The sequence below is a fragment of the Schistocerca piceifrons genome, chromosome 9 (assembly GCF_021461385.2).
Source record: "Schistocerca piceifrons isolate TAMUIC-IGC-003096 chromosome 9, iqSchPice1.1, whole genome shotgun sequence".
NCBI classification, from domain to species: Eukaryota; Metazoa; Arthropoda; class Insecta; order Orthoptera; family Acrididae; genus Schistocerca; species Schistocerca piceifrons.
Genome location: NC_060146.1, coordinates 224915246 through 224942035, shown reverse-complemented (window position 1 = coordinate 224942035; position 26790 = coordinate 224915246). Strand labels below are relative to the sequence as shown.

The 26790-nt window shown below is 43.5% G+C and overlaps 1 protein-coding gene across 1 annotated transcript in view; it reads left to right on the top strand.

Moving 5' to 3' along the window:
• The window catches only part of LOC124716938 (alpha-(1,6)-fucosyltransferase), a 214985-nt gene that overhangs the window by 107236 nt on the left and 80959 nt on the right, over positions 1-26790 (top strand). Inside the window, exons 3-4 of the mRNA XM_047243520.1 lie at positions 12487-12630; positions 12706-12806. Coding sequence (XP_047099476.1) covers positions 12487-12630; positions 12706-12806 — 245 coding nt within the window. The remainder of the gene's footprint in view (positions 1-12486; positions 12631-12705; positions 12807-26790) is intronic.

Genomic DNA, 26790 nt, shown 5'->3' with positions numbered 1-26790 from the left:
TTCTCAATTGATCTGTGTTCAGTTTTTCAAGGCCTATCCACTGTGCCAACTTATAACTAAATCTGAGGGGGGTGCGATGGGGAGGTTCCCTTGTGAGGAAAAAGGGCATTCTTAAATGCAGTTTCAGTTACGCAAATATTAGATTAAATTTAAAAATTTAATTTCATTTTGGTATTATATTTCTGTTATCTGTTATATTTAGTAGTAATGTTTACATAAAAGCTCAGTTTTTCATTTTTTAGTTAAATACAACGATTTCCGTGCGACAAGAGGATACGACGAACTTCGGAACTAAGTGAGATGGGGTGGCTTGTATGCCTCGACAACACAGATAGTCGTACTGTAGATGCAACAACATGTGGAGAGGGCGGCAGCCTTTCCAGTAGTTGCAGGGGCAACAGTCTGGATGGATGGCTTGGTCTGGACTTGTAACGTTGGCCAATTCCCGCGAGGGCGTGCAGGTTCCCTGTACGGCTAACCGATGATGGCATTGCTCTTTCTTTGTTTTAACTGATCAAGGCTATCGTCGCCTCTGTGCCTGCGCTCTTGGTGGGGGTGTATCTAGCTTAGTGTTCTCCTCCAACGTGGCAGCTTCACAAATTACCGAGACGCACCATGCGCAATAACTCACTTATATTAAATGAAAAAAACAGGTATTACTGCTAAATTAGATTGAAGCATGCATTTCAGAATAATTATAGGGGATTTGATACAGTGAGAGGGAGGTAAAATGACGTTTACAGGTTTACAATATTCCTGACTCACATTACAAAATGGCATAGAATTAAAAGTTATTTAAGAAAGGTTGTAAAAAGACATTCGAATGGGGTTGCCATCACTACATTACAAATTCATTGTGTTTTTAGTGTCATAAATTTTACTGAGAGCAGTAAAGACATACATTATTGTAGGATGAGGAACTTGATCTGCAGACGGGTGGGAAAACTGTATTTATTATATTGTATGGAATACACCTTGTGGGAGGTTGAATTTGATCAATCGCGGAAGTTCAAGCGGCCCGCCACATTTCTCGCAGCGTAGAGTGTAGACGATAGCACATGACACTGGTCAGCCCTTGGCTCGCGTTCCACCCTTGCTACCGTCCGATGTCCAATTTTTGTATCGCCCTCGTGTTGGATTTTAGGAAACCAAACCAAGAATACGTTTCGCGGCTCCACCCCTGGGGATTTTGCGCGCACAACGGCCCGATTGGCTAACTTCAGTGCAAATTAACAATACCAGATGCGAATGCAGATTTGTGTAAGTTATGGACTTGTGAGCATACTGTAGAGATTTCCGCACTTCGTGACTGTTGTGGATTAGGTTCGAAATTGTCTGGATATCATAGATTTCCTTAACAAGGGGGCCGCGTAGTTGCAGAGCATTGTTGCCGGGTATAACAGGCGACTTCATTTCGCCAGCGACCAGATATACAGGGTGTTTCAAGAAGAACTTTAGAACTACAACAGTTTATTGAAGGAAGATATAGAGCTGGGTTTAGTGTTATTTTGTAGGGAAACACATCAAGTTTTTTTTTTACCTTAAACTAAAGATGTTGTATGTGGCTTCCGTTCGTTATCCTGTACACATTCCATCGGAAGTCAGTTTCTTCCCAAACTCGCTGTAGAATTGCAGGTGTAACTTGTTCAGTGGCGGCGTAAATAAATTCTTGCTCTATGTTCAGGCAGAGAAGCCGGCACAGGAGGTACAAATATGATGTCCTTGATGAATCGCCATAACAAAATCGAGTGGTGTCAGGTCTGGGGAACGTGGGGGCCATGTAATTCGCGCATCTCGGCCAATCCATTGATTGGAAAGCGGCCACTGAGAAAATTCCGGAAGTCAGCTAGATAGTGGGGTGGTGCACCATCTTGCATGAAGTACACATTTTTCTTGGTCATCCTCATCAATCTGTGGTATCAAAAATTGTTGTACACTATCCCTTTGATGGTTCTCTCACGGAAAAAGGGCCGTACACTTTGTTCTTGCACCCTCTTTGTATAAGGGGAGTTCAAAAAGAAACTAGCCGGAGTCATAATTACAGAAACCAGCACCTGTATGTTAGAAGTATTGACCCTGGCTGTTGAGACACTTGTCCCACTGTGACGCAAGGCGGTGAATGGCTCTCTCATAAAATTCCCGGGGCTGCAATGTTAACCAGTTCCGCACTTACAGCTGGACGTCGTCGTCCACACGAGTGTTGAAGAGAATGAAGATGAATTTTTCGGTTACACATAAACTATAGATGAGACAAACCACAGACTACCTTAATCATCATCATATCGCTCCCATGTAAAACGTTTTCTCCCAGGCAGATAATCGCAGGAAAGACTCCTTAACACTTAAATTCGCACTCAATGCTAATATTTTCTTCTCCTTGTCTGTTATGCTCTCCTTGCTATTGACAGCCACCATTTCATATCCTTTCTACTTCGACTACTGTCATTTATTTCGCTATCTACTTTGCAAAAGTCGCCTTCCACTTGTACTTTCTCATTTTCTACTTTAATTTCCTCAGTAATTTCCTTGTACAGCTACTCTCTAGCATTGTTTTAATCTGTGTACGTCTTATTGCATCTTTCGAAAAACTATAGATTCCCGTCACCTAATCTTTCAAGTGTTTAGCCATCTCTCAAAGCATATCAGCTTCACCTCCAAACAAAGCTTTTGAAACTCCCTGGCAGATTGAAACAGTGTGTGTGTGTGGGGGGGGGGGGGGGGGGGGGGGCACTGTGACTCAAACCTTGGACCTCCGCCACTCGCTGGAAAATGCTCTGCAGACTGAGCTATCACGATCCGCCATCCCACCTTTTTTTACTTCCCCCACTAACACTAGCTCTCCTGCATACCTTGCGAGATTGACACTCTTGCAAGATAGGGTATCTCGAAGAAGTGGCTTAGCCACAGCATAGAGGACTGTTTCGAGCATGAATTTTCGCTCTGCAACGGAGTGTGTGCCGCTTTGAAACTTCTTTACAGTTTTAACCTCTGTGCCATACAAGGACTCTACCAGTGACCCTCCGAAAACGCAGTTTTAGTCCGGCTGGAAGTTTCAAATCAGTACACACTTCGCTGCAGATTGAAAATTCAATTTGGAAACAGTTTGTATTCCTTCCCTTGGATCATAAATTCGTTCCCAAATTTCCCGTGGATTTCGTATTCTGTGTCTTCTGAACAGAAAATGAGTAACACTGAGATGGACCTCAGTCGTGTCCCACTAGTTTAGCATCTTCCTTTTATGCCCAACTGCTGCCTGCTTTCTGCTCGAGTTCTAGATAGCTTTTCATGCCCATATCGAACTGCAAACCTTGATGAAAATGAACAAAAAAATCTTTCCTACATCTAAAAATACTAAAATGTGGCTTTGTCTTTCTTCAACCAGTCTTCTCTTAACAGTCTGCAGCGCTTTGCGAGTTCCTTTCAGACCGACACTCGCCCAGGCTCACTGCTACCAGTTGTTCCACTCTTCTGCAGATAATTCGCGTCAATGTTTTGCCACAGTGACTCACAGTTCGGTAATATTCACACCTGTCTTAGCTTTCCTTCTTTGGTATCGTGATTATTGCGTTCCTCGTTTAGTCTGATGGTTTTGTGGTCATGCCACCTGCTAAGACGAGGGGTGAAGCAGCAAACTCTACCGGCGGAACTAGCGCCATCTGGCAGGGAACGCCTGATTAGATACCGGACCAGCAGAGACCTCTACCAGCGGAGCGGTGAACAGCAACAGGGCTGCCAAAATCGAGCGACTCGCGTTGGTTTATATGATTATTACAAAACAAACTGCATCGTCGTTTCAGTGTTTACCAGTTACCTCATTCTTATGTATTTCGCTTATTACAAAGTACTTCTGTGCTCACAAGATTTAATACAAATTTTACCTCTTAACGTACACAGGACTTTATATTCAACATTCTTTCCACGTAAATTAATACTAACGCAATTCCATTGTTCATTTTGATCTGCGCTGTAGAGTGAAGGTTTTTTTTTATACATTAATCAGTATCATAATAGCTGTACTGCATTGTGGAATCAACAATTTTAAAAAGAATAATTAACTTTTTCGCAGTGTAACATCAATAGTAGAAACTTACGAGAAATCCGTCAATATTTTTAATTTCATTTATTGTAGATAGCAGACGTCTCGCAGAGATATTTGAAATATTTTCCATGCTTGGTGAAGGTTGTGACAGTCTGTTTCATTAAGCTCAGTTTGATGTTTGGACGTGGTAATATATATAATTTCTTTTTCTTCAGATCCACGAGAGAAGAGCCAAAGAACTTGTCATAGTAGTTACGATATATACTAACCAGTTCAACCATTGCCAACGAATTAGTAGCTGTATGAAATATATGGGTCAATTACTAAAATCGCTTAGAATTTAGAGTATTTTTTAAAAACTGAGCGATAATCGTAAAACGGTATTTTTGTTATATTAGCATTGAACGCACCGAAAAGAGCAAGAGTAAACTACTTAGTTACCAAGAGAACTTGTTTTCATCTTTGGCCTATGTTTTATCATGCATTTCGTTGTGCTACAGAGATAATTTAAGAAAAAATACTCCTTATACGTTTTTTGAAATTTATTCAGTAAAGCATATGACATGAATTAGTAAAATCGGTGAAAAAATAAGATTTTGATATATTCAGTATGACTGTAAAAAGTCTTTAATGCAGTATTTTTCCCTTTCTTTGGCAACCAGTACTTCTGCAAGTGAAGATTTGAAATTCCGTGCAACGTTTTGACAGTGAGATGTTTCCAAGGATAAAAATTTATTAAACTACCTAAAACACACAGCGTACATTTTCAGCACACCCTTCCCTTGAAATGACACATCTCTAGGATTACACCAATATAAAAACTTAAAAAAATTATTTACTCGTACGATTTTCACCGATTTTACTAATACATATGTCATATGCTTTACGGAATAAATTTCAAAAAACGTATAAGGAGTATTTTTTCGTAAGAAATTGATTACTCGTACGAGTAAATCAGTTTTTATATTGGTGTAATCCTAGAGATGTCATTTCAAGGGAAGGGTGTGCTGAAAATGTACGTTGTGTGTTTTAGGTAGTTTAATAAATTATTATCTTTGAAATACCGTTGCACGGTATTTCAAATCTTCAGTTGCATACACAAAAACATAATTTTAGGAAAAGGAAAAAAATGAAACTTATTATAATGATCACTGTTTGCAGCAGCATAATCAGGCTGTGTTTTGTAGTTTGCTGGTGTGGTCCACGTGGGATCCGAAGCCCGGACCCCACGGGGGTTCCCGGCATGCTCCACATGCCAGGGAGAGGTGGAGGCTAGGGGCCAGGGAGTCTGAAAATTCCAGCGCCGGCCGGGGATTGAACCCCGGCCCGGCTGGGGCTATACGCCCCAGCCGAGGCGCTGGAACGTTCCAGACTGTAACCGCTAGACCACCGAGGACCCCGACCGTGTGGGGCTCCGGCAGTCTGACACTTCCTGCTGTGTCTCTGTGTTTACACCGGGCACAGGCCGAGGTATGGCCGGCTGCACTGCGGGCGGACGCCCTGTGTTTACCTCTGCCTGAAGCGAGGAAGGCAGACTGCGCCGTGTGCGTGACGTCACACTGCAGGTCCCCATACGAGTGCCAGCAGCCGTCTCCGTTGGGAGCGAGTAGCCGTTTCAGGCGGGGGGGGGGGACGGAAGGAAGAAGACTTTGTGACGTCACGAGTTCGCTAATGGGGGTCGTCACCATTGCGACTCACCTGCAAGTTTTGTTCTTTACTTTGCAATTGTTAATGGTACTGGAAGTCTTTGCAGCAAAGTGGTATATTAAAGAAAATCTCTTCTCCCCTTGTTTTTATTCAGTTTTCAGTGGCTGGTGATCGGACTGTCCTTGAAAGTATGTCAATAATGTTTTCGGATACTTGGAAATGTAGGCAAAGCAATTACGGCAGATGTATTGTGCGCGAACTCGTCTAAGGTATGGGAGCAGTACCTGACTTGGTTCACACGATGAGACTGCCATCAGGTAAGAGAAATGATGATTATTAATAATGACTTGGAAACAAATATTTATATGGTTAATCGGTTTGGCGAAGTCAGGAACGAAAAAACTACGATGTCATCTTGTTAGGTGGCATTCGTCGTTTTCTGCAAAATATTTTTTTGGTCAAGAGCTGTATTTGCCTTTTTAGGCCAGGTGACAACAGAATATCGCCAAAGCAGATAAAATGACGTGCGAGCTACGCAGATATTACTGGTATAGGTAATACGTGAAAATATCTCGAGTGTTTACAGTGAACGACAGATGAAAAAATAAAGTTGAATTTGCATTTGTAATCTAATATTTGCATAAATGAAAGTTAAATTACCAAAGAAGGTGAAACGAAACTTAAATAAATTTTCAGTTACACGGTTAATACATTTGTAAAACTTTATTCTTTATGTGTGTATGAAATTTAAGAATGTCCACACCAGACTGTATTTCTCGGTTTCAGTTAAACGTAAAGATTTGTGTGTGACATACAAATGTCATGAACCATGGACATTGCGGAGGTTCGGTGTGGGGTGGCTTGCCCACCGTGGATGCACCCAGAACGGACGGGTATCTAGACAGACCAGTAGTCTGGACGGCTGACTAACGTGGCCTCGCTGTGCTGCTACTGCAAGGGGGAAACTGCAGCCGTCGTTTCTTCCCCGATGGCGTGTACTCGCTACGTTGACGCCTTGGTTCGTCGTCTGCGATACATGTGCTGGTACCTTCTACTGCGAACACATTGATTTTCATGTCGGGGACTAACTGTACATTAGGTGGCAAAGGCCGGCCGAAGTGGCCGTGCGGTTCTGGCGCTGCAGTCTGGAGCCGCGAGGCCGCTACGGTCGCAGGTTCGAATCCTGCCTCGGGCATGGATGTGTGTGATGTCCTTAGGTTAGTTAGGTTTAAGTAGTTCTAAGTTCTAGGGGACTGATGACCTCAGAAGTTGAGTCCCATAGTGCTCAGAGCCATTTGAACCATTAGGTGGCAAAAGTCATGGGATACCTCTTTTTGCCCGGCGCAGTGTAGCAACTCTACGTGGCACGGAGTGAACAAATAGTTGCAAGTCCCCTGCAGAAATATTGAGCCATGCCGCCTCCATAGCAGTCCAAAATTGCGGAAGTGTTGCACTAACGGACCTGTTCCATTAATGTGGGGTGATGGTGGGTGTACAAATGAATTTTCGTGGGAAGTTAGGATAAAGCCGTAACGAGTGTTTCGTATTAATATGTAATTTAGTTATCAATCTTTTTAATGCTTGGCTTACAGTGATTAGTACAGTGCTTACAGAATGGCTAAACCAGAAACTTGGACTGTCTTTAGGGGCTGTACGCTCGATGAGTGGTAGTACGTACGTAATGGCTTTGCGCCGTTTTTTTTCCGACGCTTCCATAGCTCTTGCCTTTCTCGGCACTGGAGAGTCTGGGCTTTTTGCATTCCTTTCGATGCGAGCTTTCGTCTGACTTGGCATTTCTGCAAGTCCGAGCGTATGAGACGGCATCTTTCATTATTTTGTAATTTTCAACATAATACCGATTTTTATTTATAATGCGGCGAATTATGTTATTGTCTCACTTTGGGTCTTGGTGGTGCTCTACAAGATCTGCACAGTAGCAGCCAAATCAATGATCCAGCTAAACGCCTTTCCACGCTACACCGGTTTATAACTTTATGCAAAGCTAATTCGTAACAAATCACGCGTATGCGCCTAAGGTTTTACGATGACGTGACAGCCAAACCAGTGCTGTGAGACGAACTTGCTGCACAGACATGGTCTGTCTGTTGTAGCCACAACCATTGTTTACGCATCATTAGTCTCGCAGTTGTTAGCGGTTCAGATCCGTCGGTATTTCCCCACACAACAAAGTTCGAACGAATAAACGTTTTACGTCAAAAAATTTCGGGTTTCGTGATGACTCCGCGAGTCAGCCAGAGACGACAAGGGACTGGAAAGATTAGTTGAATGGAGTAGAAAAAGTCTTGAAAATTGATTACAACATCGACATCTATAAATGTATAACACGGGTAATGGAATGTATTCAAATTAAACAGAGCGATGCTGTATTAGATTAGGAAGTGAGATGCTGAAAGAAGTATCAGTAGACGAATTTTGTTATTTGTGAAGCAAAATAACCGACGATGGCCAAAGTACAGAGGATGTGAAATACAGACGGGCAGTAGCGAGCAAAAGTTTCTTGATAAAGAGAAACATCGAATGATCTGAAAAGTGTTCGTCTGGAGTGAAACATGGATGACAATAAACGCTTCAGACAAGAAGAGATCAGGAGCCTTCGAAACGTGGCACTACAGAAGAATGTTGAAGATCGTATGATAAGATTACTAATGATATACTGAATGCCGGAAAAGAAATTTGTCGCATACTTTGACTACAAGCGAGGGATCGGTTGATAGGGCATCGTGAGGCGTCGGAGTGTGGTGGTTGAAATGTGTAGAGGCGTGACTACAGCTAGGAGATGTGTGTCTGTGACCTGAAAGTAGCCCTTCCTATTGTTGTTAAAATGGCTCTGAGCACTATGGGACTTAACATCTGAGGTCATCAGTCCCCTAGAACTTAGGACATCACACACATCCATGCCCGAGGCAGGATTCGAACCTGCGACGTAGCGGTCGCGCGGTTCCAGACTGTAGCGCCTAGAACCGGCCGGCCCTATTGTTATTGTCAGCATTGTTATGCAGTGCACTAATTTGCGATCGCGCGCCAGTGCTAAAGCCAGAATGTAATACTCCTCATATCTCACAAATGGTTCGAGGTATCGAAGCAAGATTTTGACATGTGATAGCAAGCAAAGAGGAGAGTATTTCACCATATGGTAAACAAGCGGGACTTTGTCTGCCGCGACATACGAGTAACTGCACACTCTTGCAGTGGAATGATATATTTTTTTGTCGCCGATAGCTGGTGAAATGTGAATTACTGTGGCTTTGCGACAAGATAAGTGAAAAAACTAGACGTTTATAATTGTACCGAGAATGTGCTTCTTCATACTTTTTTGGCCTGAGTTCCGCATTTAATAAAGCACTGTTTCAGTATTCTGTTCAAATGTGTGTCAAATCTTATGGGACTTAACTGCTAAGGTCACCAGTCCCTAAGCTTACACACTACTTAACCTAAATTATCCTAAGGACAAACACACACACATCCATGCCCGAGGGAGGAGTCGAACCTCCGCCGGCACCAGTCGCACAGTCCGTGACTGCAGCGCCTTAGACCGCTCGGCTAATCCCCCGCGGCAGTATTCTGTCGGAATTACGTCTGTATTAGAACGTTACCGGGGTGTGACCTTCTGTAAACTCCGATTTGTTTTACCAAAAGAATCCACGCTTAACATGGCAATGAGAGTAATGTAGATTATGCTCGCAATTCGCCACTCATGAGTGAGCGGTTTTCAAGTTATTGCAAGCTTTAGTTACGAAAAGTATAGTAAAGGTGTGTGTGTGTGTGTGTGTGTGTGTGTGTGTGTGTGTGTGTGTGTGTGTGTGTGTGTGTGTGTGTGTGTGTGTGAATTCCTAAGGGACCAAACTAATCCGTGACATGACGCCTCACACCACGCGGCATAGTAAAGGTGGTAGACCAATGACCACATCGAAAAACTTACACAACTGTACCAGGCAATACATTCTTTTTGAAAATTGACTCATGAGCATTACACGAACAAAAATGTAAAAAAAAAAATAGTAGTTCGTACAAAGAGATGTTTGAAACATTTCTAGACATTATTCCAACTATGGACGGAAGTGATACAAAAACGAACAACAGTGCCAAACGGGGGAATACGTCAAAAACGTGCAAGCACAGCGTTTTCTGATGTGAACGTAAACCAGACGTAATATATCGTAAGTAACGTCAACATCTTTTGTAATAGATTGTTTTTAATGTAGAAAGGAAGCAGGAATGTAAAAATGTTTCATTACAGGCCACTGATAATGATTTATTTTAGTAAAACAAAACGCATTTGGTGACAGAAATACGTATTTACTTGTAGTTACGAAGACGGAATTAAAATAGCTTCAATAATTGTTTCTGAAATAATCTCAGAAAGGTGTAGGGCTGTTCCTAAAAGAAACGTAAGTGGTGGGAGAGGGGGGGGGGGCAGGTGAGTTGTATAAACCAACATATAAGAGTGAGCGCCAGTGAAATGTTGCTCGTACTGTGTTCATTATTGTAGGCTATTCCCCGTAACTGTGTTATGTCCATTACAGTTAACAGGTAGTACGTACTGCACCAAGTTTGGTTTCTCCTCCTGTCCCATCGTGGAATACTGTTTATATTCGATGATCCTGATATTGATGGATCGTCCGTTCATTCCAACATAGACTTTCCCACCTGCACGATATATTCCCGACATAGCGAGTAGGTCCATTTTGTCCTTTGCCGACCTGAAACACACTTTGATCTTCTCGGTCGGTTTTAAAATAGTCTACATCTACATGGATACTCTGCAAATCACATTTAAGTCCCTGGCAGAGGGTTCATCGAACCACCTTTACAATTCTCTATTATTCCAATCTCGTATAGCGCGCGGAATGAACGAACACCTATATCTTTCCGTACGAGCTCCGATTTCCCTTATTTTATCGTGGTGATCGTTTCTCCCTGTGTAGGTTGGTGTCAACAAAATATTTTCGCTTTAGAAGGAGAAAGTTGGTGATTGGAATTTCGTGAGAAGATTCCGTCACAACGAAAAACGCCTGATATGCGCAGGAAAGAGGTGGAGCAAATGATAGTGGTGCTAAAAATACTGAGACCCTACTGTTACAAGCAGGTACTGAAGGCGTAAGGGTTAGTGCAGCTGTAATGTTTCAAAGAGGTTTCTGGGAATAGGAGTGCGAGTCATCCGTCGCTGTTACGACGTGTGTTTCGCGACTTGTCAGACGTACCGGTAGTCACAGGTGGGGAGGCGCGAACTACTCGGCTGTCACTCACTCACTCACTCACGAGCCGCACCCCGCGGACCCAAGTTGCTGTAAACAGCACTGCTCTCCCTTAAGATGTGCGACATTTGTCCGATTGACTTAATGCTGAAGTTAGGCAGCACGGTTACGCGTTCCGTATTGTATCCCGGTGTGATGTGTGACGGTAACATCGTGGCCGCTGTATGGTGACGTACGGAAGTACCGAAAGCTAATAGCACTGTCTCGTTGTTAGTGGTATTCCCAAAACCACTCCCTTGTGATGCTTAGTGGCTGGGAGCAGCAGACTCCAGGTACTACATCTGTATTCTGCAAATTGTTGTGAAGCGCTTACCAGAGGGCACCACCCATTGCACCACACATCACGATTTTTTGCCGATCCATTTGTGAGTGGAATGTGGGAAGAACGGCAGTGTAAACGCCTCTGGCGAGTTCAGAGTCCCTACCGTAGCGATACTTAAGATTTACTACCTCCCGCGACTCGTCATTTGATGAACGTTCCTGAAAACTTGCAAGTGGGCGTTCAGGGAATAGTTGGAGTCTCCCTTCAAGTGTCTGCCAGTTAACGTTTTCAATATTTCCGTGGTGCTCACGCATGTTCAGATAACGACATCGCCTGTAAACATCCCAGAAAATTCGTGTCTAATGTAACCAGCCGTAGGTAGGAAATCAACCCTCTAGTAAGCACGCCGTTTTTCGCAACACGAGTGGGCGCGCGGCGCACTTCGTGCGCGTGGAAAGAATAGCTGTCATTATGTTACCGAGTTACCTCGCGCATGAGCAAAATTACAGTTTAATCTTAGTTTCACTAAACGGTGATAAAATAAACGTTTCATTGCTCACTCATTGCCGCACACGAGAGTTGTGCCACCGTAGTGAGCCACTCGAAGCGTTAAACGGCACAGTTCCCTCAGATCCGTACCAACCACTTATTTGATTACGAATTATGTTGCAGGTAACTCCTCGTTGTGGAACTTTGCTGCTAGCTCAGAATCTGGGTTTTCCTCGGATGTATGAGAACACAACTTATTACCATGTTAGCTGAAGCAGTAATGAAGGAATAGGAGTGAGCTCGCAATTGTAAAACGACTCGGGAACCGTATATAACAGTGTTGTCTGTGATTGGCGCACTTTATACACTGGCGCGCCCACTAGAGGGTTAAACTCCACTCAGCTTCGACTGTTCTTTTAATTATGAGCTGCACTCCCTACGGTAACAGATATTAACTGGAACGAGTTACTTCAGATCCGCACACTTCTGTACACTCGTCACCCGTCGGCTACCATTTTACAGCTGCCGCTCGACATTGCCGGGTTTCTGGCCTACGGTCATCCGGAAAATATTACTCGATGTGTCCATCTTGTGCTAGGTCGTTCTTGTCCACCCCATATATGGATCCACAGCTATTTTGTGTGCACTTTTCTAGCTGTGTCGTGTTTAGATTACTTGCTTCGGTGTGTTTCTTTAATTATCAAAATGCTACTGTGTAGATGTGGTGTGGTCGAGCTTTCGGTGAGGCGCACGCGCGCCCTTTGTCGCAGCAGGCGGCCGGAGCGGCGGCCATGAAGCTGGGCCGGCTGGGCGTGTGCGGGCGCGCGCTGGTGGCGCTGCTGCTGGGCTGGCTGCTGGTGCTGCTGCTGGTGGCCGTGCCCGCGCTGCGCGCCCCGCCCTCCGCCCCCGCCGCCCCCGCCGGCCTGGCCGCCGTCGGGGGCGGCCCGAGCGCACTGCTGGGCGGCGGCGGCGGTGCCGCCTCCGCCGACGAGCGCCGGCTCGAGGAACGCCTGCGCCGCGCCTTCGCCGACCTCGACGTGCTCAAGCGCCAGCACCTCGAGCTGCGCGACATCCTCGCCTCCGTCAACATGGGGTGAGTCGCGGCCGCCTGCGAAGCGTCTGGAGGGTAGCGGCTTAGGGGGGAGGGAGAGAGAGAGAGAGGGGGGGGGGGCGAATGGATAGTAGGGCTGTTGGCGGGTCCGCACTGCAGATACTCCTCTGAGCCATTGGCAGCGGTCTCGATTCTGTGACATGCCAAAGTACGAGTTTCTCGAATACCTCCAGTATCGTCTCGAGGCGGGATTCGCTGTTCCCATTCACACTGCGCGCGTGTCCTGGAGCACTGTCGGTCTGAATCACCTGCAGGTGGCGCAGATGAGTTGGAACAGCGAATCAGCAGACTGCAGCAACGTACGACATCAGTGGTCTGGTTTTGGGTCAGGCGTGTGTGCGTGGGTGCTGGATCAGTCGACGCACATTGCCTTCCAGTGAGCAGTTTCCAGTTCAAAGATCTCTGTAACCTCGTCATTACTCTCGAAATCTTTACTGATATTCGAGTTCTTAGTTACGGAAACAATTGGAAGTGGTCAGGAGGCTGTCAAATGTTGTGAGCAGTATGATGATCCAATGTAGCATGTTGAAACTTCCTCAGATTTGGTACTGCCAAATTATCTCTCTTTGGACAGGTGCTTTTCTTTTGCAACACACCCCTCATCTCACGTGTTTTACATTTAGTTGTCACCTGTGGGCGATGCGGTGTGCAGGGCGGCCCGCTCTCACGGCCGTTGCCGGCTCTCCTGGTCTCGGAGCCGCCACTCACTGCACCCCCACTGCCTCCATCGTGCTCTGAGGAACATTCACGCCGGCATCCGTGGCTCCAGTGCAGCTCGTGCAAGGCACCACGACGGCCAACGTGTACAGCACGCTGCTTGCATACCACGTACATCCTTTCGTGACGATCATGTTTTCCGACGACAGTGGCATTTTTCAGCAAGATAATGCGCCATGTGACAAGGCTAGGAGTGGTCCAAGGAACACAATGGCGAGTTCCAGTTGATGTGTTGACCCCCCCAACTCGCCGGATCTGGGATGTGATTAAACGTGGCGTCAGAGCCCCATCCCCCGGAATTTACAGGAATTAGGTGATCTGGTGTTGCCAACTCAGCGTGGAATTCGTGAAAACAGCAAACTGAAGCGTTTTCTGCGACAGAGGCAGAATCCGTGGCAGAGCAGTTGTGTCTTCAACAGCTGCCGACTGATCTCGGTCTATGAGGGAATACCGCACTAGCCGTACACTGTGCCAGTCGAGGCGCAATAAAGCTGCCATCTACAGATTACTAGCGACCGAGGACGAAACATGTAGATGTCTTTCTGCACTTTATCAGAGAGAACATCGTGAGATCAATGTTGGCTGACAATTGGCTAAACTAACAATGTACGAGAAACATTTCTATTGTGTTAAAAAATGGTTTGCATGAGAGGTGTAACGCACACGATGCAGGCTCACCTGCAAAAATAAAAATTCAACCGCCCCCCCCCCCCCAAAACAAAACATATAACCTGTCAGTAACTATCACAACTTTAATTACAGCAGGTGTATGTAGAAATTATTGGAATGCGTTTTACAATCTCACGCAATATAAACACATTGATTATTCTCTAACTGTTAAACAAAATTATTAAAACTGGGAAATAGTGCTAAAAATTAATTTGACACAATATCAATAAACATAGGCCTGTAATTGTATCTGTTACCTGATGCACTTGTAAAAGGTCTCTGTGTTCACCTCGATCTCTAGTGGAACTGGACCATTGCGGGGGGGGGGGGGGGGGGGGAGGAGGGGGGGGGGGTTGCCGTCTGTGATGCGGAGGTACTGATGATTTCAGCGGCATCAGTGGATTTAGCTCTTTCAGTTTCGGTACTAAGAAGGCCGAGTTCACTAAGTCTTTCTTGGGTCATAGAATTCCGCAGATAGTTCTTTATATTTTTGTGCATTGAAAATGAGCGATCAGCGGAAGAAACAGTAACAGGCTTGGTTGAAAACAGGTAATATGCTGTGCATACAGCTGGAACAGTACCAACTACGACGGAATTCTCTGTTACTGATACTTTTGTTGAGTCCAACTACACAGGTGAATGAGGCCATTTTTTTTTCTTTTTCAGAGAATTTTTGAAACGTATTACGTGGTCTGGTAATTAACTGGATAAATCCTCTTCAAATTAATTTTGAAGATTTACTCATGGATTGTAAATATCTTCGCTGGAAGCAGAACACTTCTGGGAAAATAATATCGAGGAAATGGATACCATTACGCATACCCTCAAATCTTTGTAGCTGGGCTACAATAATGCCCAGTTAGTCATTAAAAACAGTGGTTCTGAAATACATATTTTGTTCCTCGAGCCTCTCATCCTGACACAATTCACCAAAATGTTTCTTCACTATTTGAATTATTTTATTTTCAAATTGTGATGAAATGCCCCCGTTATTGCCAGGGATGTAACTGATGGCATTGCTTCGTCAAAATAGCAAGATAAGTTATCATGTACCTTCTGAAGAAGAGAACACGGTTTATCAAGCTCTAAATTTTCCAGTTTTATCATTTGAAATGCGAAATTGGTACACTCTGCCTAGAGTCTTTGATTGGAGCACTGTCTGAAAAATGAATTCAAATTTCTCTAATTGGTTTTTCAAAATGGCGTATTCTCTTTTCTCTCCTTTTCTTGGATATCGAACATTATTTCTGACACAGCCCTAAGTACATCGACATAAGCATAACAAAGGGCTTCAGCAGATTGGTATCTCGAAGACCAACGTGTTAGGTAAACCTCTTTTAAAAGCACAAGAAAATACCAAAACCCCAGCTTTTAAAACTATGGTGAAGGAGAGATACAGCGTTTCTCCTGCGTCGTACCTGTATACGCCGTATGCGTGACATATTGGCAAAACTGCCGTAACCCTCAGCACGGCATTTAGTTAACAAGAGTCTCTTTTCGTCTACTTCACTTAAAAGTTAGTATTTCCTTTTAATATATCTAATGTACTGATCTGCAGTGGATAGGCACTTGGTGCAGGGAGTGGCAACTGGCCCTTAACATAGACAAATGTAATGTATTGCGAATACATAGAAAGAAGGATCCTTTATTGTATGATTATATGATAGCAGAACAAACACTGGTAGCAGTTACTTCTGTAAAATATCTGGGAGTGTGAGTGCGGAACGATCTGAAGTGGAATGATCATATGAAATTGATTGTTGGTAAGGTGGGTGCCAGGTTGAGATTCATTGGGAGAGTCCTTAGAAAATGTAGTCGATCAGCAAATGAGGTGGCTTACAAAACACTCGTTCGTCCTATATTTGAGTATTGCTCATCAGTGTGGGATTCGTACCAGTTCGGGTTGACAGAGGAGATAGAGAAGATCCAAAGAAGAGCGGCGCGTTTCGTCACAGGGTTATTTGGTTAGCGTGATAGCGTTACGGAGATGTTTAGCAAACTCAAGTGGCAGACTCTGCAAGAGAGGCGCTCTGCATGGCGGTGTAGCTTGCTGTCCAGGTTTCGAGAGGGTGCGTTTCTGGATGAGGTATCGAATACATTGCTTCCCCCAACTTATACCTCCCGAGGAGATCACGAATGTAAAATTAGAGAGATTCGAGCGCGCACGGAGGCTTTCCGGCAGTCGTTCTTCTCGCGAACCATACGCAACTGGAACAGGAAAGGGAGGTTAATGACAGTGGCACGTAAAGTGCCCTCCGCCACACACCGTTGGGTGGCTTGTGGAGTATAAATGTAGATGTACTGTCATCTTTTATTTGGCGAAAACCTAAAAAGCTTTCATTTATATTCATGTCACATGGCTTTTCACTGACACCACGTGAAACTGTAACATATTCAAATATCTGAGTTAATTGCTGTCTTTTTGTAATGTCCTGTGTTGTATCTGGAATAATAGAAAAGAATGGGGCAACTTTCTTTTCAACTGCGCAGGATAGTACATTTATTAAATCATAGGGTCTTTGCTGTTTCCTGTAAATCGTATTAAATGGTTTTAATTATGTCATTTTTATGCTCATAACATGCTTTTTTCCCCTATGACCTTCAGTATTTAAAAACAATGAAATTCAGTTACTTTGAAAGCCCGCTAAAACGTTCCATTTGAGTCGTATGATGCCTTTGACGTCTCTAGCTAGCCCACGGCTCCTGCTTATTGACAGTGTTGTCACGTTTTGCGATTTACGTTTCGGAAAATGAGTTACAGAGGGTGAAAACTCCTGATGATTTTTTTTTAATGTTCCGAACAATGAGATGATGATACCGAATATGGTTGCAACGCGCTTGTAGAGATCTACGTCAGATAGTAATCACTACGTGTGCGTATTTCTGTGAGGATAAATGAGATGTAAGTAAACACGTCCTGTGAACACATTGTCGCTTGCAGCGTGATAGGAGGCGTGTCGGATTTCTAATGCCAAGTTCGCAAGAGCGATTCTCATTCGGGACAAGGTTTTTTGTCCGTTCTCTTCACTTAATAGTACTACTATCTCCTGAAGTTTACTTTATTCCTCATGCCGTCATGTAACAGCTATAAATTCTAAATCATACATTTTAATATCCATTTTCATTTATTAGCTTCATTTTACCCTATGATCAATTTGAGATGAATGACAAGGACAGTGTTAAGAATTTGTATTTCATGCCTGTTGTAGCTCTTATTCTGGAGAATAAGACCACATTATTGTTCCCAAACAGGGCGTTGAAGACAATAATTTGCCACACAGGCATTGAAATAAATCGGCGGTGAAGACTGAAAATTTGTGCCGGACTGTAACTGGAACCCGGACGCTCCTCTTTTGTCCAGAACGGTTGCCTTAGCCGCCTCGGCCATCCGGACACGCTTCCGCCTTCCAGCGCAGATTCTCAGTTGTCAGCGTGCCACGTGCAACTAGCGCCCCCATCCTGTAGCCCCACTGTTCGTAGCATTCGCCAAGTCCCGCAGGGGTTCAGAAGATACGGTGCATCCGCACTGAAAGCGCCTGCAGCCACCCGCTGATACACTGAAGAGCCAAAGAAACTGGTACACCTGCCTAATATCGTGTAGGGGCCCCGCGAGCAACGCAACACGACGGGGCATGGACTCGACTGGTGCATGGAGTAGTGCTGGAGGGAACTGGCACCTTGAATCCTGCAGGGCTCTCTATAAATCCGTAAGAGTACGTTGGGGTGGAGATCTCTTCTGAACAGCATGTTGCAAGGCATCGCAGATATGCTCAATAATGTTTATGTCTGGAGAGTTTGGAGGCCAGCGGAAGTGTTTAAACTCAGGAGTGTGTTCCTGGAGACCCTCTGTAGCAATTCTGTACTCGTGGAGTGTCGCATTGTCCTGCTGGAATTGCCAAAGTCCGTCGGAATACACAATGGACATGAATGGATGCCGTTCATCACACAGAATGCTTACGTACGTGTCACCTGTCAGAGTCTTGTCTAGGCGTATCAGGGGTCCAATTTCACTCCAACTGCACACCATTACAGAGCCTCCACCAGCTTGAACAGTCCCCTGTTGACATGCAAGGTCCTTGGATTCATGGGGTTGTCTTCTTATCCGTACACGTCCATCCGCTCGATACAATTTGAACGAGACTCGTCCGACCAGGCAATACGTTTCCAGTCATCAACAGTCGAATGTCGGTGTTGACGGGCCCAGGCGAGGCGCAAAGCTTTGTGTCATGCAGTCATCAAGGGCACACGAATGGGCCTTCGGCTACGAAAGCCAATAACAATGATGTTTCGTTGAATGGTTCGCACGCTGACACTTGTCGATCGCCCAGCATTCAAATCTGCAGTAATCTGCAGTAATTTGCGGAAGCGTTGCACTTCTGTCACTTCGAACGATTCTCTTCAGTCGTCGTTGGTCCAATTCTTGTAGGACCTTTTTCAAACCGCAGCGATGTCGGAGATTTGATGTTTTACCGGATTCCTGATATTCACGGTACACTCATGGTTGTACGGGAAAATTCCAACTTCACCGCTAGCTCGGAGATGATGTGTCCCATCGCTCGTACGCCGACAATAACACCACGTTCAGTCTCGTTTAAATCTTGATAAACTGCCATTGTAGCAACAGTAACCGATATAACAACTGCGCCACACACTTGTCTTATAGGCGTTACCGACCGCAGTATCGTATTCTGCCTGTTTACATGTATCTGACCTGTCGGACGTGTCCAACAGGCCAGACACCATATATCAATAATTTATCACGTGCAACTGTGTGATAAGACTAGGTCATTATTATAGAGTGAAAGCTAGTTCTCCTTGTAATGTTTGTATGCGGTAGAACAACAGATACTTAAAACTGCTTATTAATTTTCCGGTAGTTTAAATTATTGAGCAGGAGGAAAAGGAAACACACAAAGTGTAAGGCTGCTGAAGGCAAGGGCTATGACGTTCTGTAGCTTCCGACGAGAGTTACTGCGTGCGCTGCCTGGAAAACACTAGTAGTAGTTCTGGCAACGACCACAACAATTGACAATCAGAATTATCTTCTGAATGAAAAAGTTTCCACTGTTTTTTATTTTCAACGTTTTAAGTATGATTCGAGCAAATAATGTCATAGCACTTCAATCCTAGTCGCCATGAAATACACTTCGCACGTTTCTTATGGCCGGAACGTAAAAATCTGAGTTGTTTTTGAAGAACGAAGAGACCATAAATGCATCAACTGCTGGAAAGTTCAACTGTCAGCCTTCACAAAATTCCTTTCCAGTGTTAGGTAAAAGTTGGAAATGCGTTTTCCAACGAAAAATAACTAAACAGTTTGCAGAAATAAATACAGAAGACGGGTAACTTTCTATAACACACATAAGGCTTCATCTTACTCCTATTTTGTGACGTCACTAGAGCTTCAGCCAACAGTAACAGAGCTTTTTCGATCTCGTGACCACACCTTGAAATTCTATGATTGTTTTAGCATTAATTACACAAAAACATTGTGGGAATCCTTCCCGAAAATGCTACTGGATTGTTAGAATCATCCCAAATAACAGTGATCCGAACCACATTTGTAATGTAGGTAAATAGCCTGTTGAAGGGCTAAAGTACTTTTGCGTATATTTTGGTTTATTTATTAGATCACATACTATCGCATCGTACTTTTGTTCCCGGAAGTTGTGTTGCTGGATGCCAGAGTGAACGTTACATTCACAATACTTTCAAGGATCTGTTTCCACATGTTTTCATTTTTCTTTTGTTCTGAAACCATACCCGCATCAACTATGTTTTTCTTACGCGATGACTTCAGAACAACATAAGCGTTCAGCTGTGCATAGCTAATTTGGTGTCGCACTGTACTTTCGTTTAGCGACGTCTGTTCTCGATATTAATAGATCTAGCCAGATTTATGACGCTTTTGTTACAATCTTCCTTTTTGTTCTCAGAATTACTGGTAACACTTTACACTTCAGAAGCGTATTCACATCTGACTCTACAGTCTTCTGAAACCGTTGAGCTAGGAGTATCATTACTAAGAGAGAGAAAAAAATATTTTCAGTAATTTACTCGTTTCTAAACTCTCGCTTCTTCTTTCGTTTTTGTTAAACTTCAGACTGTTAAAGTCTGAAAAATATCACACCACTTAACGACACACCAGTTAACAATTTCCCGCGAAGAGAGCTCGTCTGAAACTTGAGTCGGCTGGTCGTTACTGTGCCGTAATTGACATCGTTGTCGGGTAGAGGTGTGACAAAAGTTAAACGTGTAGACAAAATGTGCATAATACGATATCAGCTATACTGCACATCAAGAAAGAGCAATTTTCTACCTTAATATGACAATTTGGTACACATTATCATTGTTGTCATTGTTTTTATTAACTAATATGCGCCGCCCTTCTGTGACGAGCGAGCAACGTGCTGCAAAGTAAGTGTTACCGAGAGACGCAGCTGTACTAAACTCAACTCAACGGTGACCGATTGTACGAAACCGTTTTGACATGCCCATTTCTCTGTGGACTGTAATTTGACTTTACTATTTATCGTACACACATTTCCAGGGGCTGTGGCATGGGGGAGGCTACCTCCCCCCCCCCCACCCAATGGTGTATCATCTTACACTGGATAAAATGACTTGAAAAATCAGCGAATAAATTACTTCAACAGATTCAATCGTTTTTTTGTATAAATATGTAGCAATATAGGTCGCAGTGTATTTCAAACACATTTTAACAAAAGAATAACAGCGGCAAATAGCTTACTGTCTAAACCAATAAATATCGTTTAACTTAAACGGCCGTCTTATTATTTATTAATATACATTGGATGCATATTAATGTAAGAGTACCACTTACAATATTCAAGAAAGCTTACTATGCCGGGTATGTCCTCCAACACTTAAATTGCTGATTACAGACAAAAACTTCGAAATCGCCGGACATCAGGGTCAAATCGTATTATTTTCCAGGGCGCACACATTTTATAGAAACGTTTTTACCCTGAACTCCAAAACAATTACCAAAAACTACTTTAAGCAACACCAAATTTTACCAATTTGTCGGTGGAGGACCTCAACTCTCGTTTTGTTAAGCGGTAGCCCATTCCCCGAAACCCCCCCCCCCCCCCGCCCTCCCCCGCCATTAGCCCCTCCCTCTCCCCTTGACGGACTTCTAGAATCGCCTCTGCATATTTCTATATTTATGTTTGTGTATATTTTATTTTTTTTATATTCAATTTTAATCTTAATATCAATACTTTGTTCGGCCTTCTGTGGACCCCCAAAGTTTCGGGCCCCTCTTATTGAAGGCCGTGGCTTGCATTCTCATTATGAGGATATTGTGTACTAAAGTGCAAATTATTACATGCTCTCGCAGTCTCATGAAATTGCTATATTTATGTAAATACTAGCGGCAACACTTTTTGCTAAATATATATGTGAATTGGATATATTAAGTAGGTGCATACGCCCCTAGCGTTTTTGTTTTGCGTATTGTTTTTCGTGGTTCATTTATCGATTGTCTTTTTTTTTTATCTGTTACTGTTTGAGTCTACATGTTGTGAATTTGGGATGGGGAGTGGAGCTGTGGACACTAGGAAACTGAGTGCCAAGTTGAGAAATCGGAACGTACTCGATGCATTCTTCTGTTTGGGTGCAGTACAGGGGTGACATTAGCGGAGGCAGCCGCCGTCTATACCACTGGACAGAGTACGTCAAGAAAATGGTTTTCGCTTATTATGGAGGATCCTTTCGACAGTAGTGACTCTCCACGTTCAGGAAGACCTTTGGGATTAAAGGCATTAATGCGCGTCATTGTACTCAAGAACTGACAAATGTGATGGACTGTGCTCATTCCACCGCCGTGCGACATTTGCTTGCAATGGGGAAGGTTCAAAACTCGGGACTATGGGTACCACATGGTCCAAGCCAAAATCACAAAGCCGGCCGCGGTGGCCGTGCGGTTCTAGGCGCTCAGTCCGGAACCGCGTGACTGCTACGGTCGCAGATTCGAATCCTGCCTCGGGCATGGATGTGTGTGATGTCCTTAGGTTAGTCAGGTTTAAGTAGTTCTAAGTTCTGGGGGACTGATGACCACAGATGTTAAGTCCCATAGTGCTCAGAGCCATTTTTTGAACCGAAACACAAAAACAAGCGGTGGTCATCTTAGCTCGCTCGTCGTCAACTGGCTGGTGAACAACGCCTACCATTCGTATCCTTTAACATTGCTGGTGTCTTCATGCTAACATAAGGAAAAATAAGGGAATGACTGAGCCCAATATTATGCCTCTGGTGGGACAGAGACGGTGCAGTGTACTACGAATTGTTTCCCCGAGGTGGTAGCCATCACTTCTGACGTCTATTGTCAACAACTGAGACGAAATCCAGGAACAACGACCAGGAAGGCTGCGCGGAGTGATACTACTCCACGATAAGGCCGGCCGCGTTCTGCTAGAGCTAGACTGACAGAAAACACTATACAGTGGGAAGTCATTCCTCATTCACCTGACCCTGCACCGTCTGATTTTTCACCGTTTCTGCTTTCTGCCGAACAACTTTCAAGAAACCTCCTTTCCGGATGGAAATGCGCTCTGGACGTGGCACGACCAGTTTTTCCCCTCAAAACCAGACGCACAATCGAATAGTTATCCCAGCCTTGGCAGACTGTTTTAAATACTGAAGGACAATACATTGTGATGACTATAGCGTATGTTATGAGTGTCTGTTATGTTTCTTACTGTTAGACGTGTGGGAAAACGCTACGAACTTGCGCACCAACCCAGTACGTCCTGATCTCCTTCTCCCCCCTCCCCTCTCTCCCTGTGCTCCTCCTCCCCCCACCCCCTCCTCACGCATTCTCTTTTATGTGTAAACAGAAAATATATTTTAAGTGTTTTCTTGACTTCTCAATTAAATAAGTGTGTATCATCATGTTGTAACTTATTGTCTTTTTCAAAAAAAAAAAAATTATTTATGGCAGTGTGGCCTCAGCTGCCTGAAGCTGCAGTCCTGTGTGTGTGTGTGTGTGTGTGTGTGTGTGTGTGTGTGTGTGTGTGTGGTCTAATTTTGACGAAGGCCGTTCTGGCCGAAAGCTATATTTGTGACAGTTTTTTTGTTGTGCCTATCTGCGACTCAGCATCTACGCTATATGGTGAGTAGCAACTTAGCTTTTCACAATATTGTAATTTTATTCTTATACTCATCAGTTTTATATTGTAAATAACGTGTTGTCTTCGTTGGAGTTTACACCAATTGCATCAAGTGCTTTTAATTCCTTGTTAATAATTCGCAATGTAGGCACTACATTGGTCAATTATTACTTTGTGATTATCTTCGCTGATGCGTCTCGTTTGGTCTTAAATAATTTTGGAGATTTCAGAAGTAATTTTCTTTTGTTGTACAGGGAGGAGTTCGTCCATGTCCATGGCTATTGTTGTAATAAGATTTTTAATCGCACTACTATGTGGCATGTAAGATAGATTTAGTATGTAAATTTCATCTACGTGTACGCTCTGCAAGCCAACATTCGGTAGATGGCGGAGGGTGCACTGTATCGCAGCTAGTGATGCCTTTTCTCCTGATCCTCTCCGCCAGAGGGAACAAGGGCGGCCCTTCCACGCTCATGACGACACCCTTGTCTCTGATCAACACTCACCGTCCACGGCAGCGTACTGGGTTCTCCTACTTGGAACGTCTTAGAGTCTCTCACATATCTGGGAGCCTGTTCCGCATTTTGCGACCCCACCGTGTCAAACGCTTTTCGGAAATCTGGGAACATGGATTCAACCCGTTGCCCTTCATCCATAGTGCGCAAGATGCCGTGTGAGGAAAGAGCAAAAAGAGTTTCTCATGAGCGATGCTTTCTAACCCCGTGCTGATTCGTGGACAGAAGTTTTTCTGTCTCAAGGAAATTTATTATGTTCGGTCTAAGAATATGTTGAATTCTGCAGCAAACTGATGTTACAGATACTGGTTTGTAATTTTGCGAGTCCATTGTTTTATCCTTCTCGTGTACTCGAGTCACCTATAATTCTTTTCCGGTCACTTGGGTGTTTACACTGGGCGAGATATTCGCGATAGATGCAAGCTAATTAAGGGGCCGAAGAGTAGTCTCTGTAGAACCGAACTGGCATTCCATCCGGACATGGTGACTTACTTGTTTTCAGTTCCTCCAGCCGCTTCTCAACGACATGGATGCCTTTTTCTGTGTGTTCCCTACGGGAATGGGTGTAACCTTCTAACGATGGTATGCCTGTACGATGTACTCGCGTTACGCGAAATTGAAAACTTCAGCTTTCCTTATGGTGTCTTCTGTTAACACACCAGAATGGTCGACGAGTGTCTGAATAAAGTCTTCGACCCACTTGGTGGTTTTATGTTCGACCAGAATTTTCTCAGGTCGTCGGCAAGTTCTTTCGCTAAGATATGACGGGGGAAGTTGTAGGTTTCGCGCATCTATCTGCTTGTAGACGCACGAATTTCTGTTAGCTGTCGCCGGTTTACATTTCTGCATTCTTTTATGAGTCGCGATGGCAATAGCCTCTGCTTCATCTACATTTTGTGCTGTCTTTTCAGTCCTCAGTCCAAGTGCTTCTCCAGAGCGCGATCTGCAATCCGTACAAACTTTGCACATAAGTACTGCGTGCCGATCGTACTGGATATAAATGGTATCCATTTATGTTCTGAGTAGGATGCTAACCACTGTTTACCTGCTCTTTCCAACATAAATACTGTGCTAGCCTTCTTTATGGCTTTATTAACTTTGTATTGTATTAAACCCGATTGTCAGGATCAGTAAATAATGCCCTTGTATATCTGAAACTAGCCTTTACAAATAGCTTCAGCTACACGAATATGTCACTCGCTTCACCAAAAGAAATAACTTCCATAATAAAATCTTTGAAAACAAAGCATTCTAGTGGTTACGATGAAATATCAACAAAGTTAACTAAGGCATGTTCTTGTGAGTTTAGTACAATTCTAAGTTACTTGTGTAACCAATCAATTATAACTGGGACATTTCCTGACTGGCCAAAATATGCAGATGTTAAGCCTCTATTCAAGAAAGGGGATAAAGAGATACCATCAAACTACAGACCGATTTCACTTTTGCCAGCATTCTCAAAAATTTTAGAAAAAGTAATGTACAGGTAGCTTCTCAACCATCTGACCACAAATAACATATTATCAAGAACACAGTTTGGATTTCTGAAGGATTCTGATATCGAGAAGGCTATTTACACCTACAGTGAAAATGTACTTAATTCATTAAATAACAAATTACAAGCAGCAGGTATTTTCTGTGATTTGTCAAAGGCATTTGATTGTGTGAACCACAACATCCTTTTAAATAAATTAGAATTCTATGGTGTCACGGGCAGTGCTGCAAAATGGTTCAAGTCATACCTAGCTAACAGGAAACAGAGGATGTCAGTACAAGAGACTAGTGAATTAAGTAATCAGTCATCATCAGAATGGGAAGAAATTACATGTGGTGTCCCACAAGGATCCATCTTAGGGCCATTGCTTTTTCTTGTGTACATTAATGATCTCTCATCAGTTACACTGCCAGAAGCAGAGTTCGTTTTGTTTGCAGATGACACAAGTATTGCAATAAATAGCATGTCGAGTGTAGTTCTAGAAAGATCTGCTAATGATATTTTCATGGATATTAATAAATGGTTTAAAGCCAACTCCCTGACATTAAACTTTGAAAAGACTCACTACATGCGATTCAGAACCTGTAAGAGGTTTCCACCCAGCATATGCATAAAGTATGAAGAAGAGCAGATAGAAGAGGTTGACAGTCTCAAATTCCTGGGATTACAACTTGATAATAGATTCAGTTGGGAGGAGCACACCACAGAACTGCAGAAACGCCTTAACAAATCTGTATTTGCAATTCGAGTGTTAACAGACACAGGCGACATAAAAATGAAAAATCTTGCATACTTTGCCTACTTTCATTCCATAATGGTATAATATTTTGGGGTAACTCTTCAAGTCAAACAAAAGTTTTCAGAGTCCAAAAGCGTGTAATACGTATTATTTGTGGAGTAAATTCACGGACGTCATGTAGAAACCTCTTCAAAGAACTGGGTATACTAACCACTGCCTCTCAGTATATTTACTCCTTAATGAAATTTGTCCTAAATAATATATCTCTTTTTCCAACAAGCAGCTCAGTTAATACATACAATACCAGGAATAAAAATGATCTGCACAAAGACTTAAAAGCACTTACTTTAGTTCAAAAAGGGGTCCACGACTCAGGAACACTCATCTTCAATAATTTGCCAGCAAACATAAAAAATTTAGTTACAAATAAAGATCAATTTAAAAGGAGCCTGAAAGACTTACTAGTGGCCAACTCCTTCTACTCCATTGCCGAATTTTTTAATAGAAACAAATGATGTATTGTGTATATTCATACTATTAGTATTGTTATTTCAGCTAAAAAAAATTGACATGTTCCACATCCACAAGGATCTCCTCAGAAACGAAAAACTAATCTAATCTACCTAGAAACGACGGAGAGGCTTCATCCCTCCGTGGTTCACAACAAGCCACAGCAATCCAAGGTTATTATGCGTTT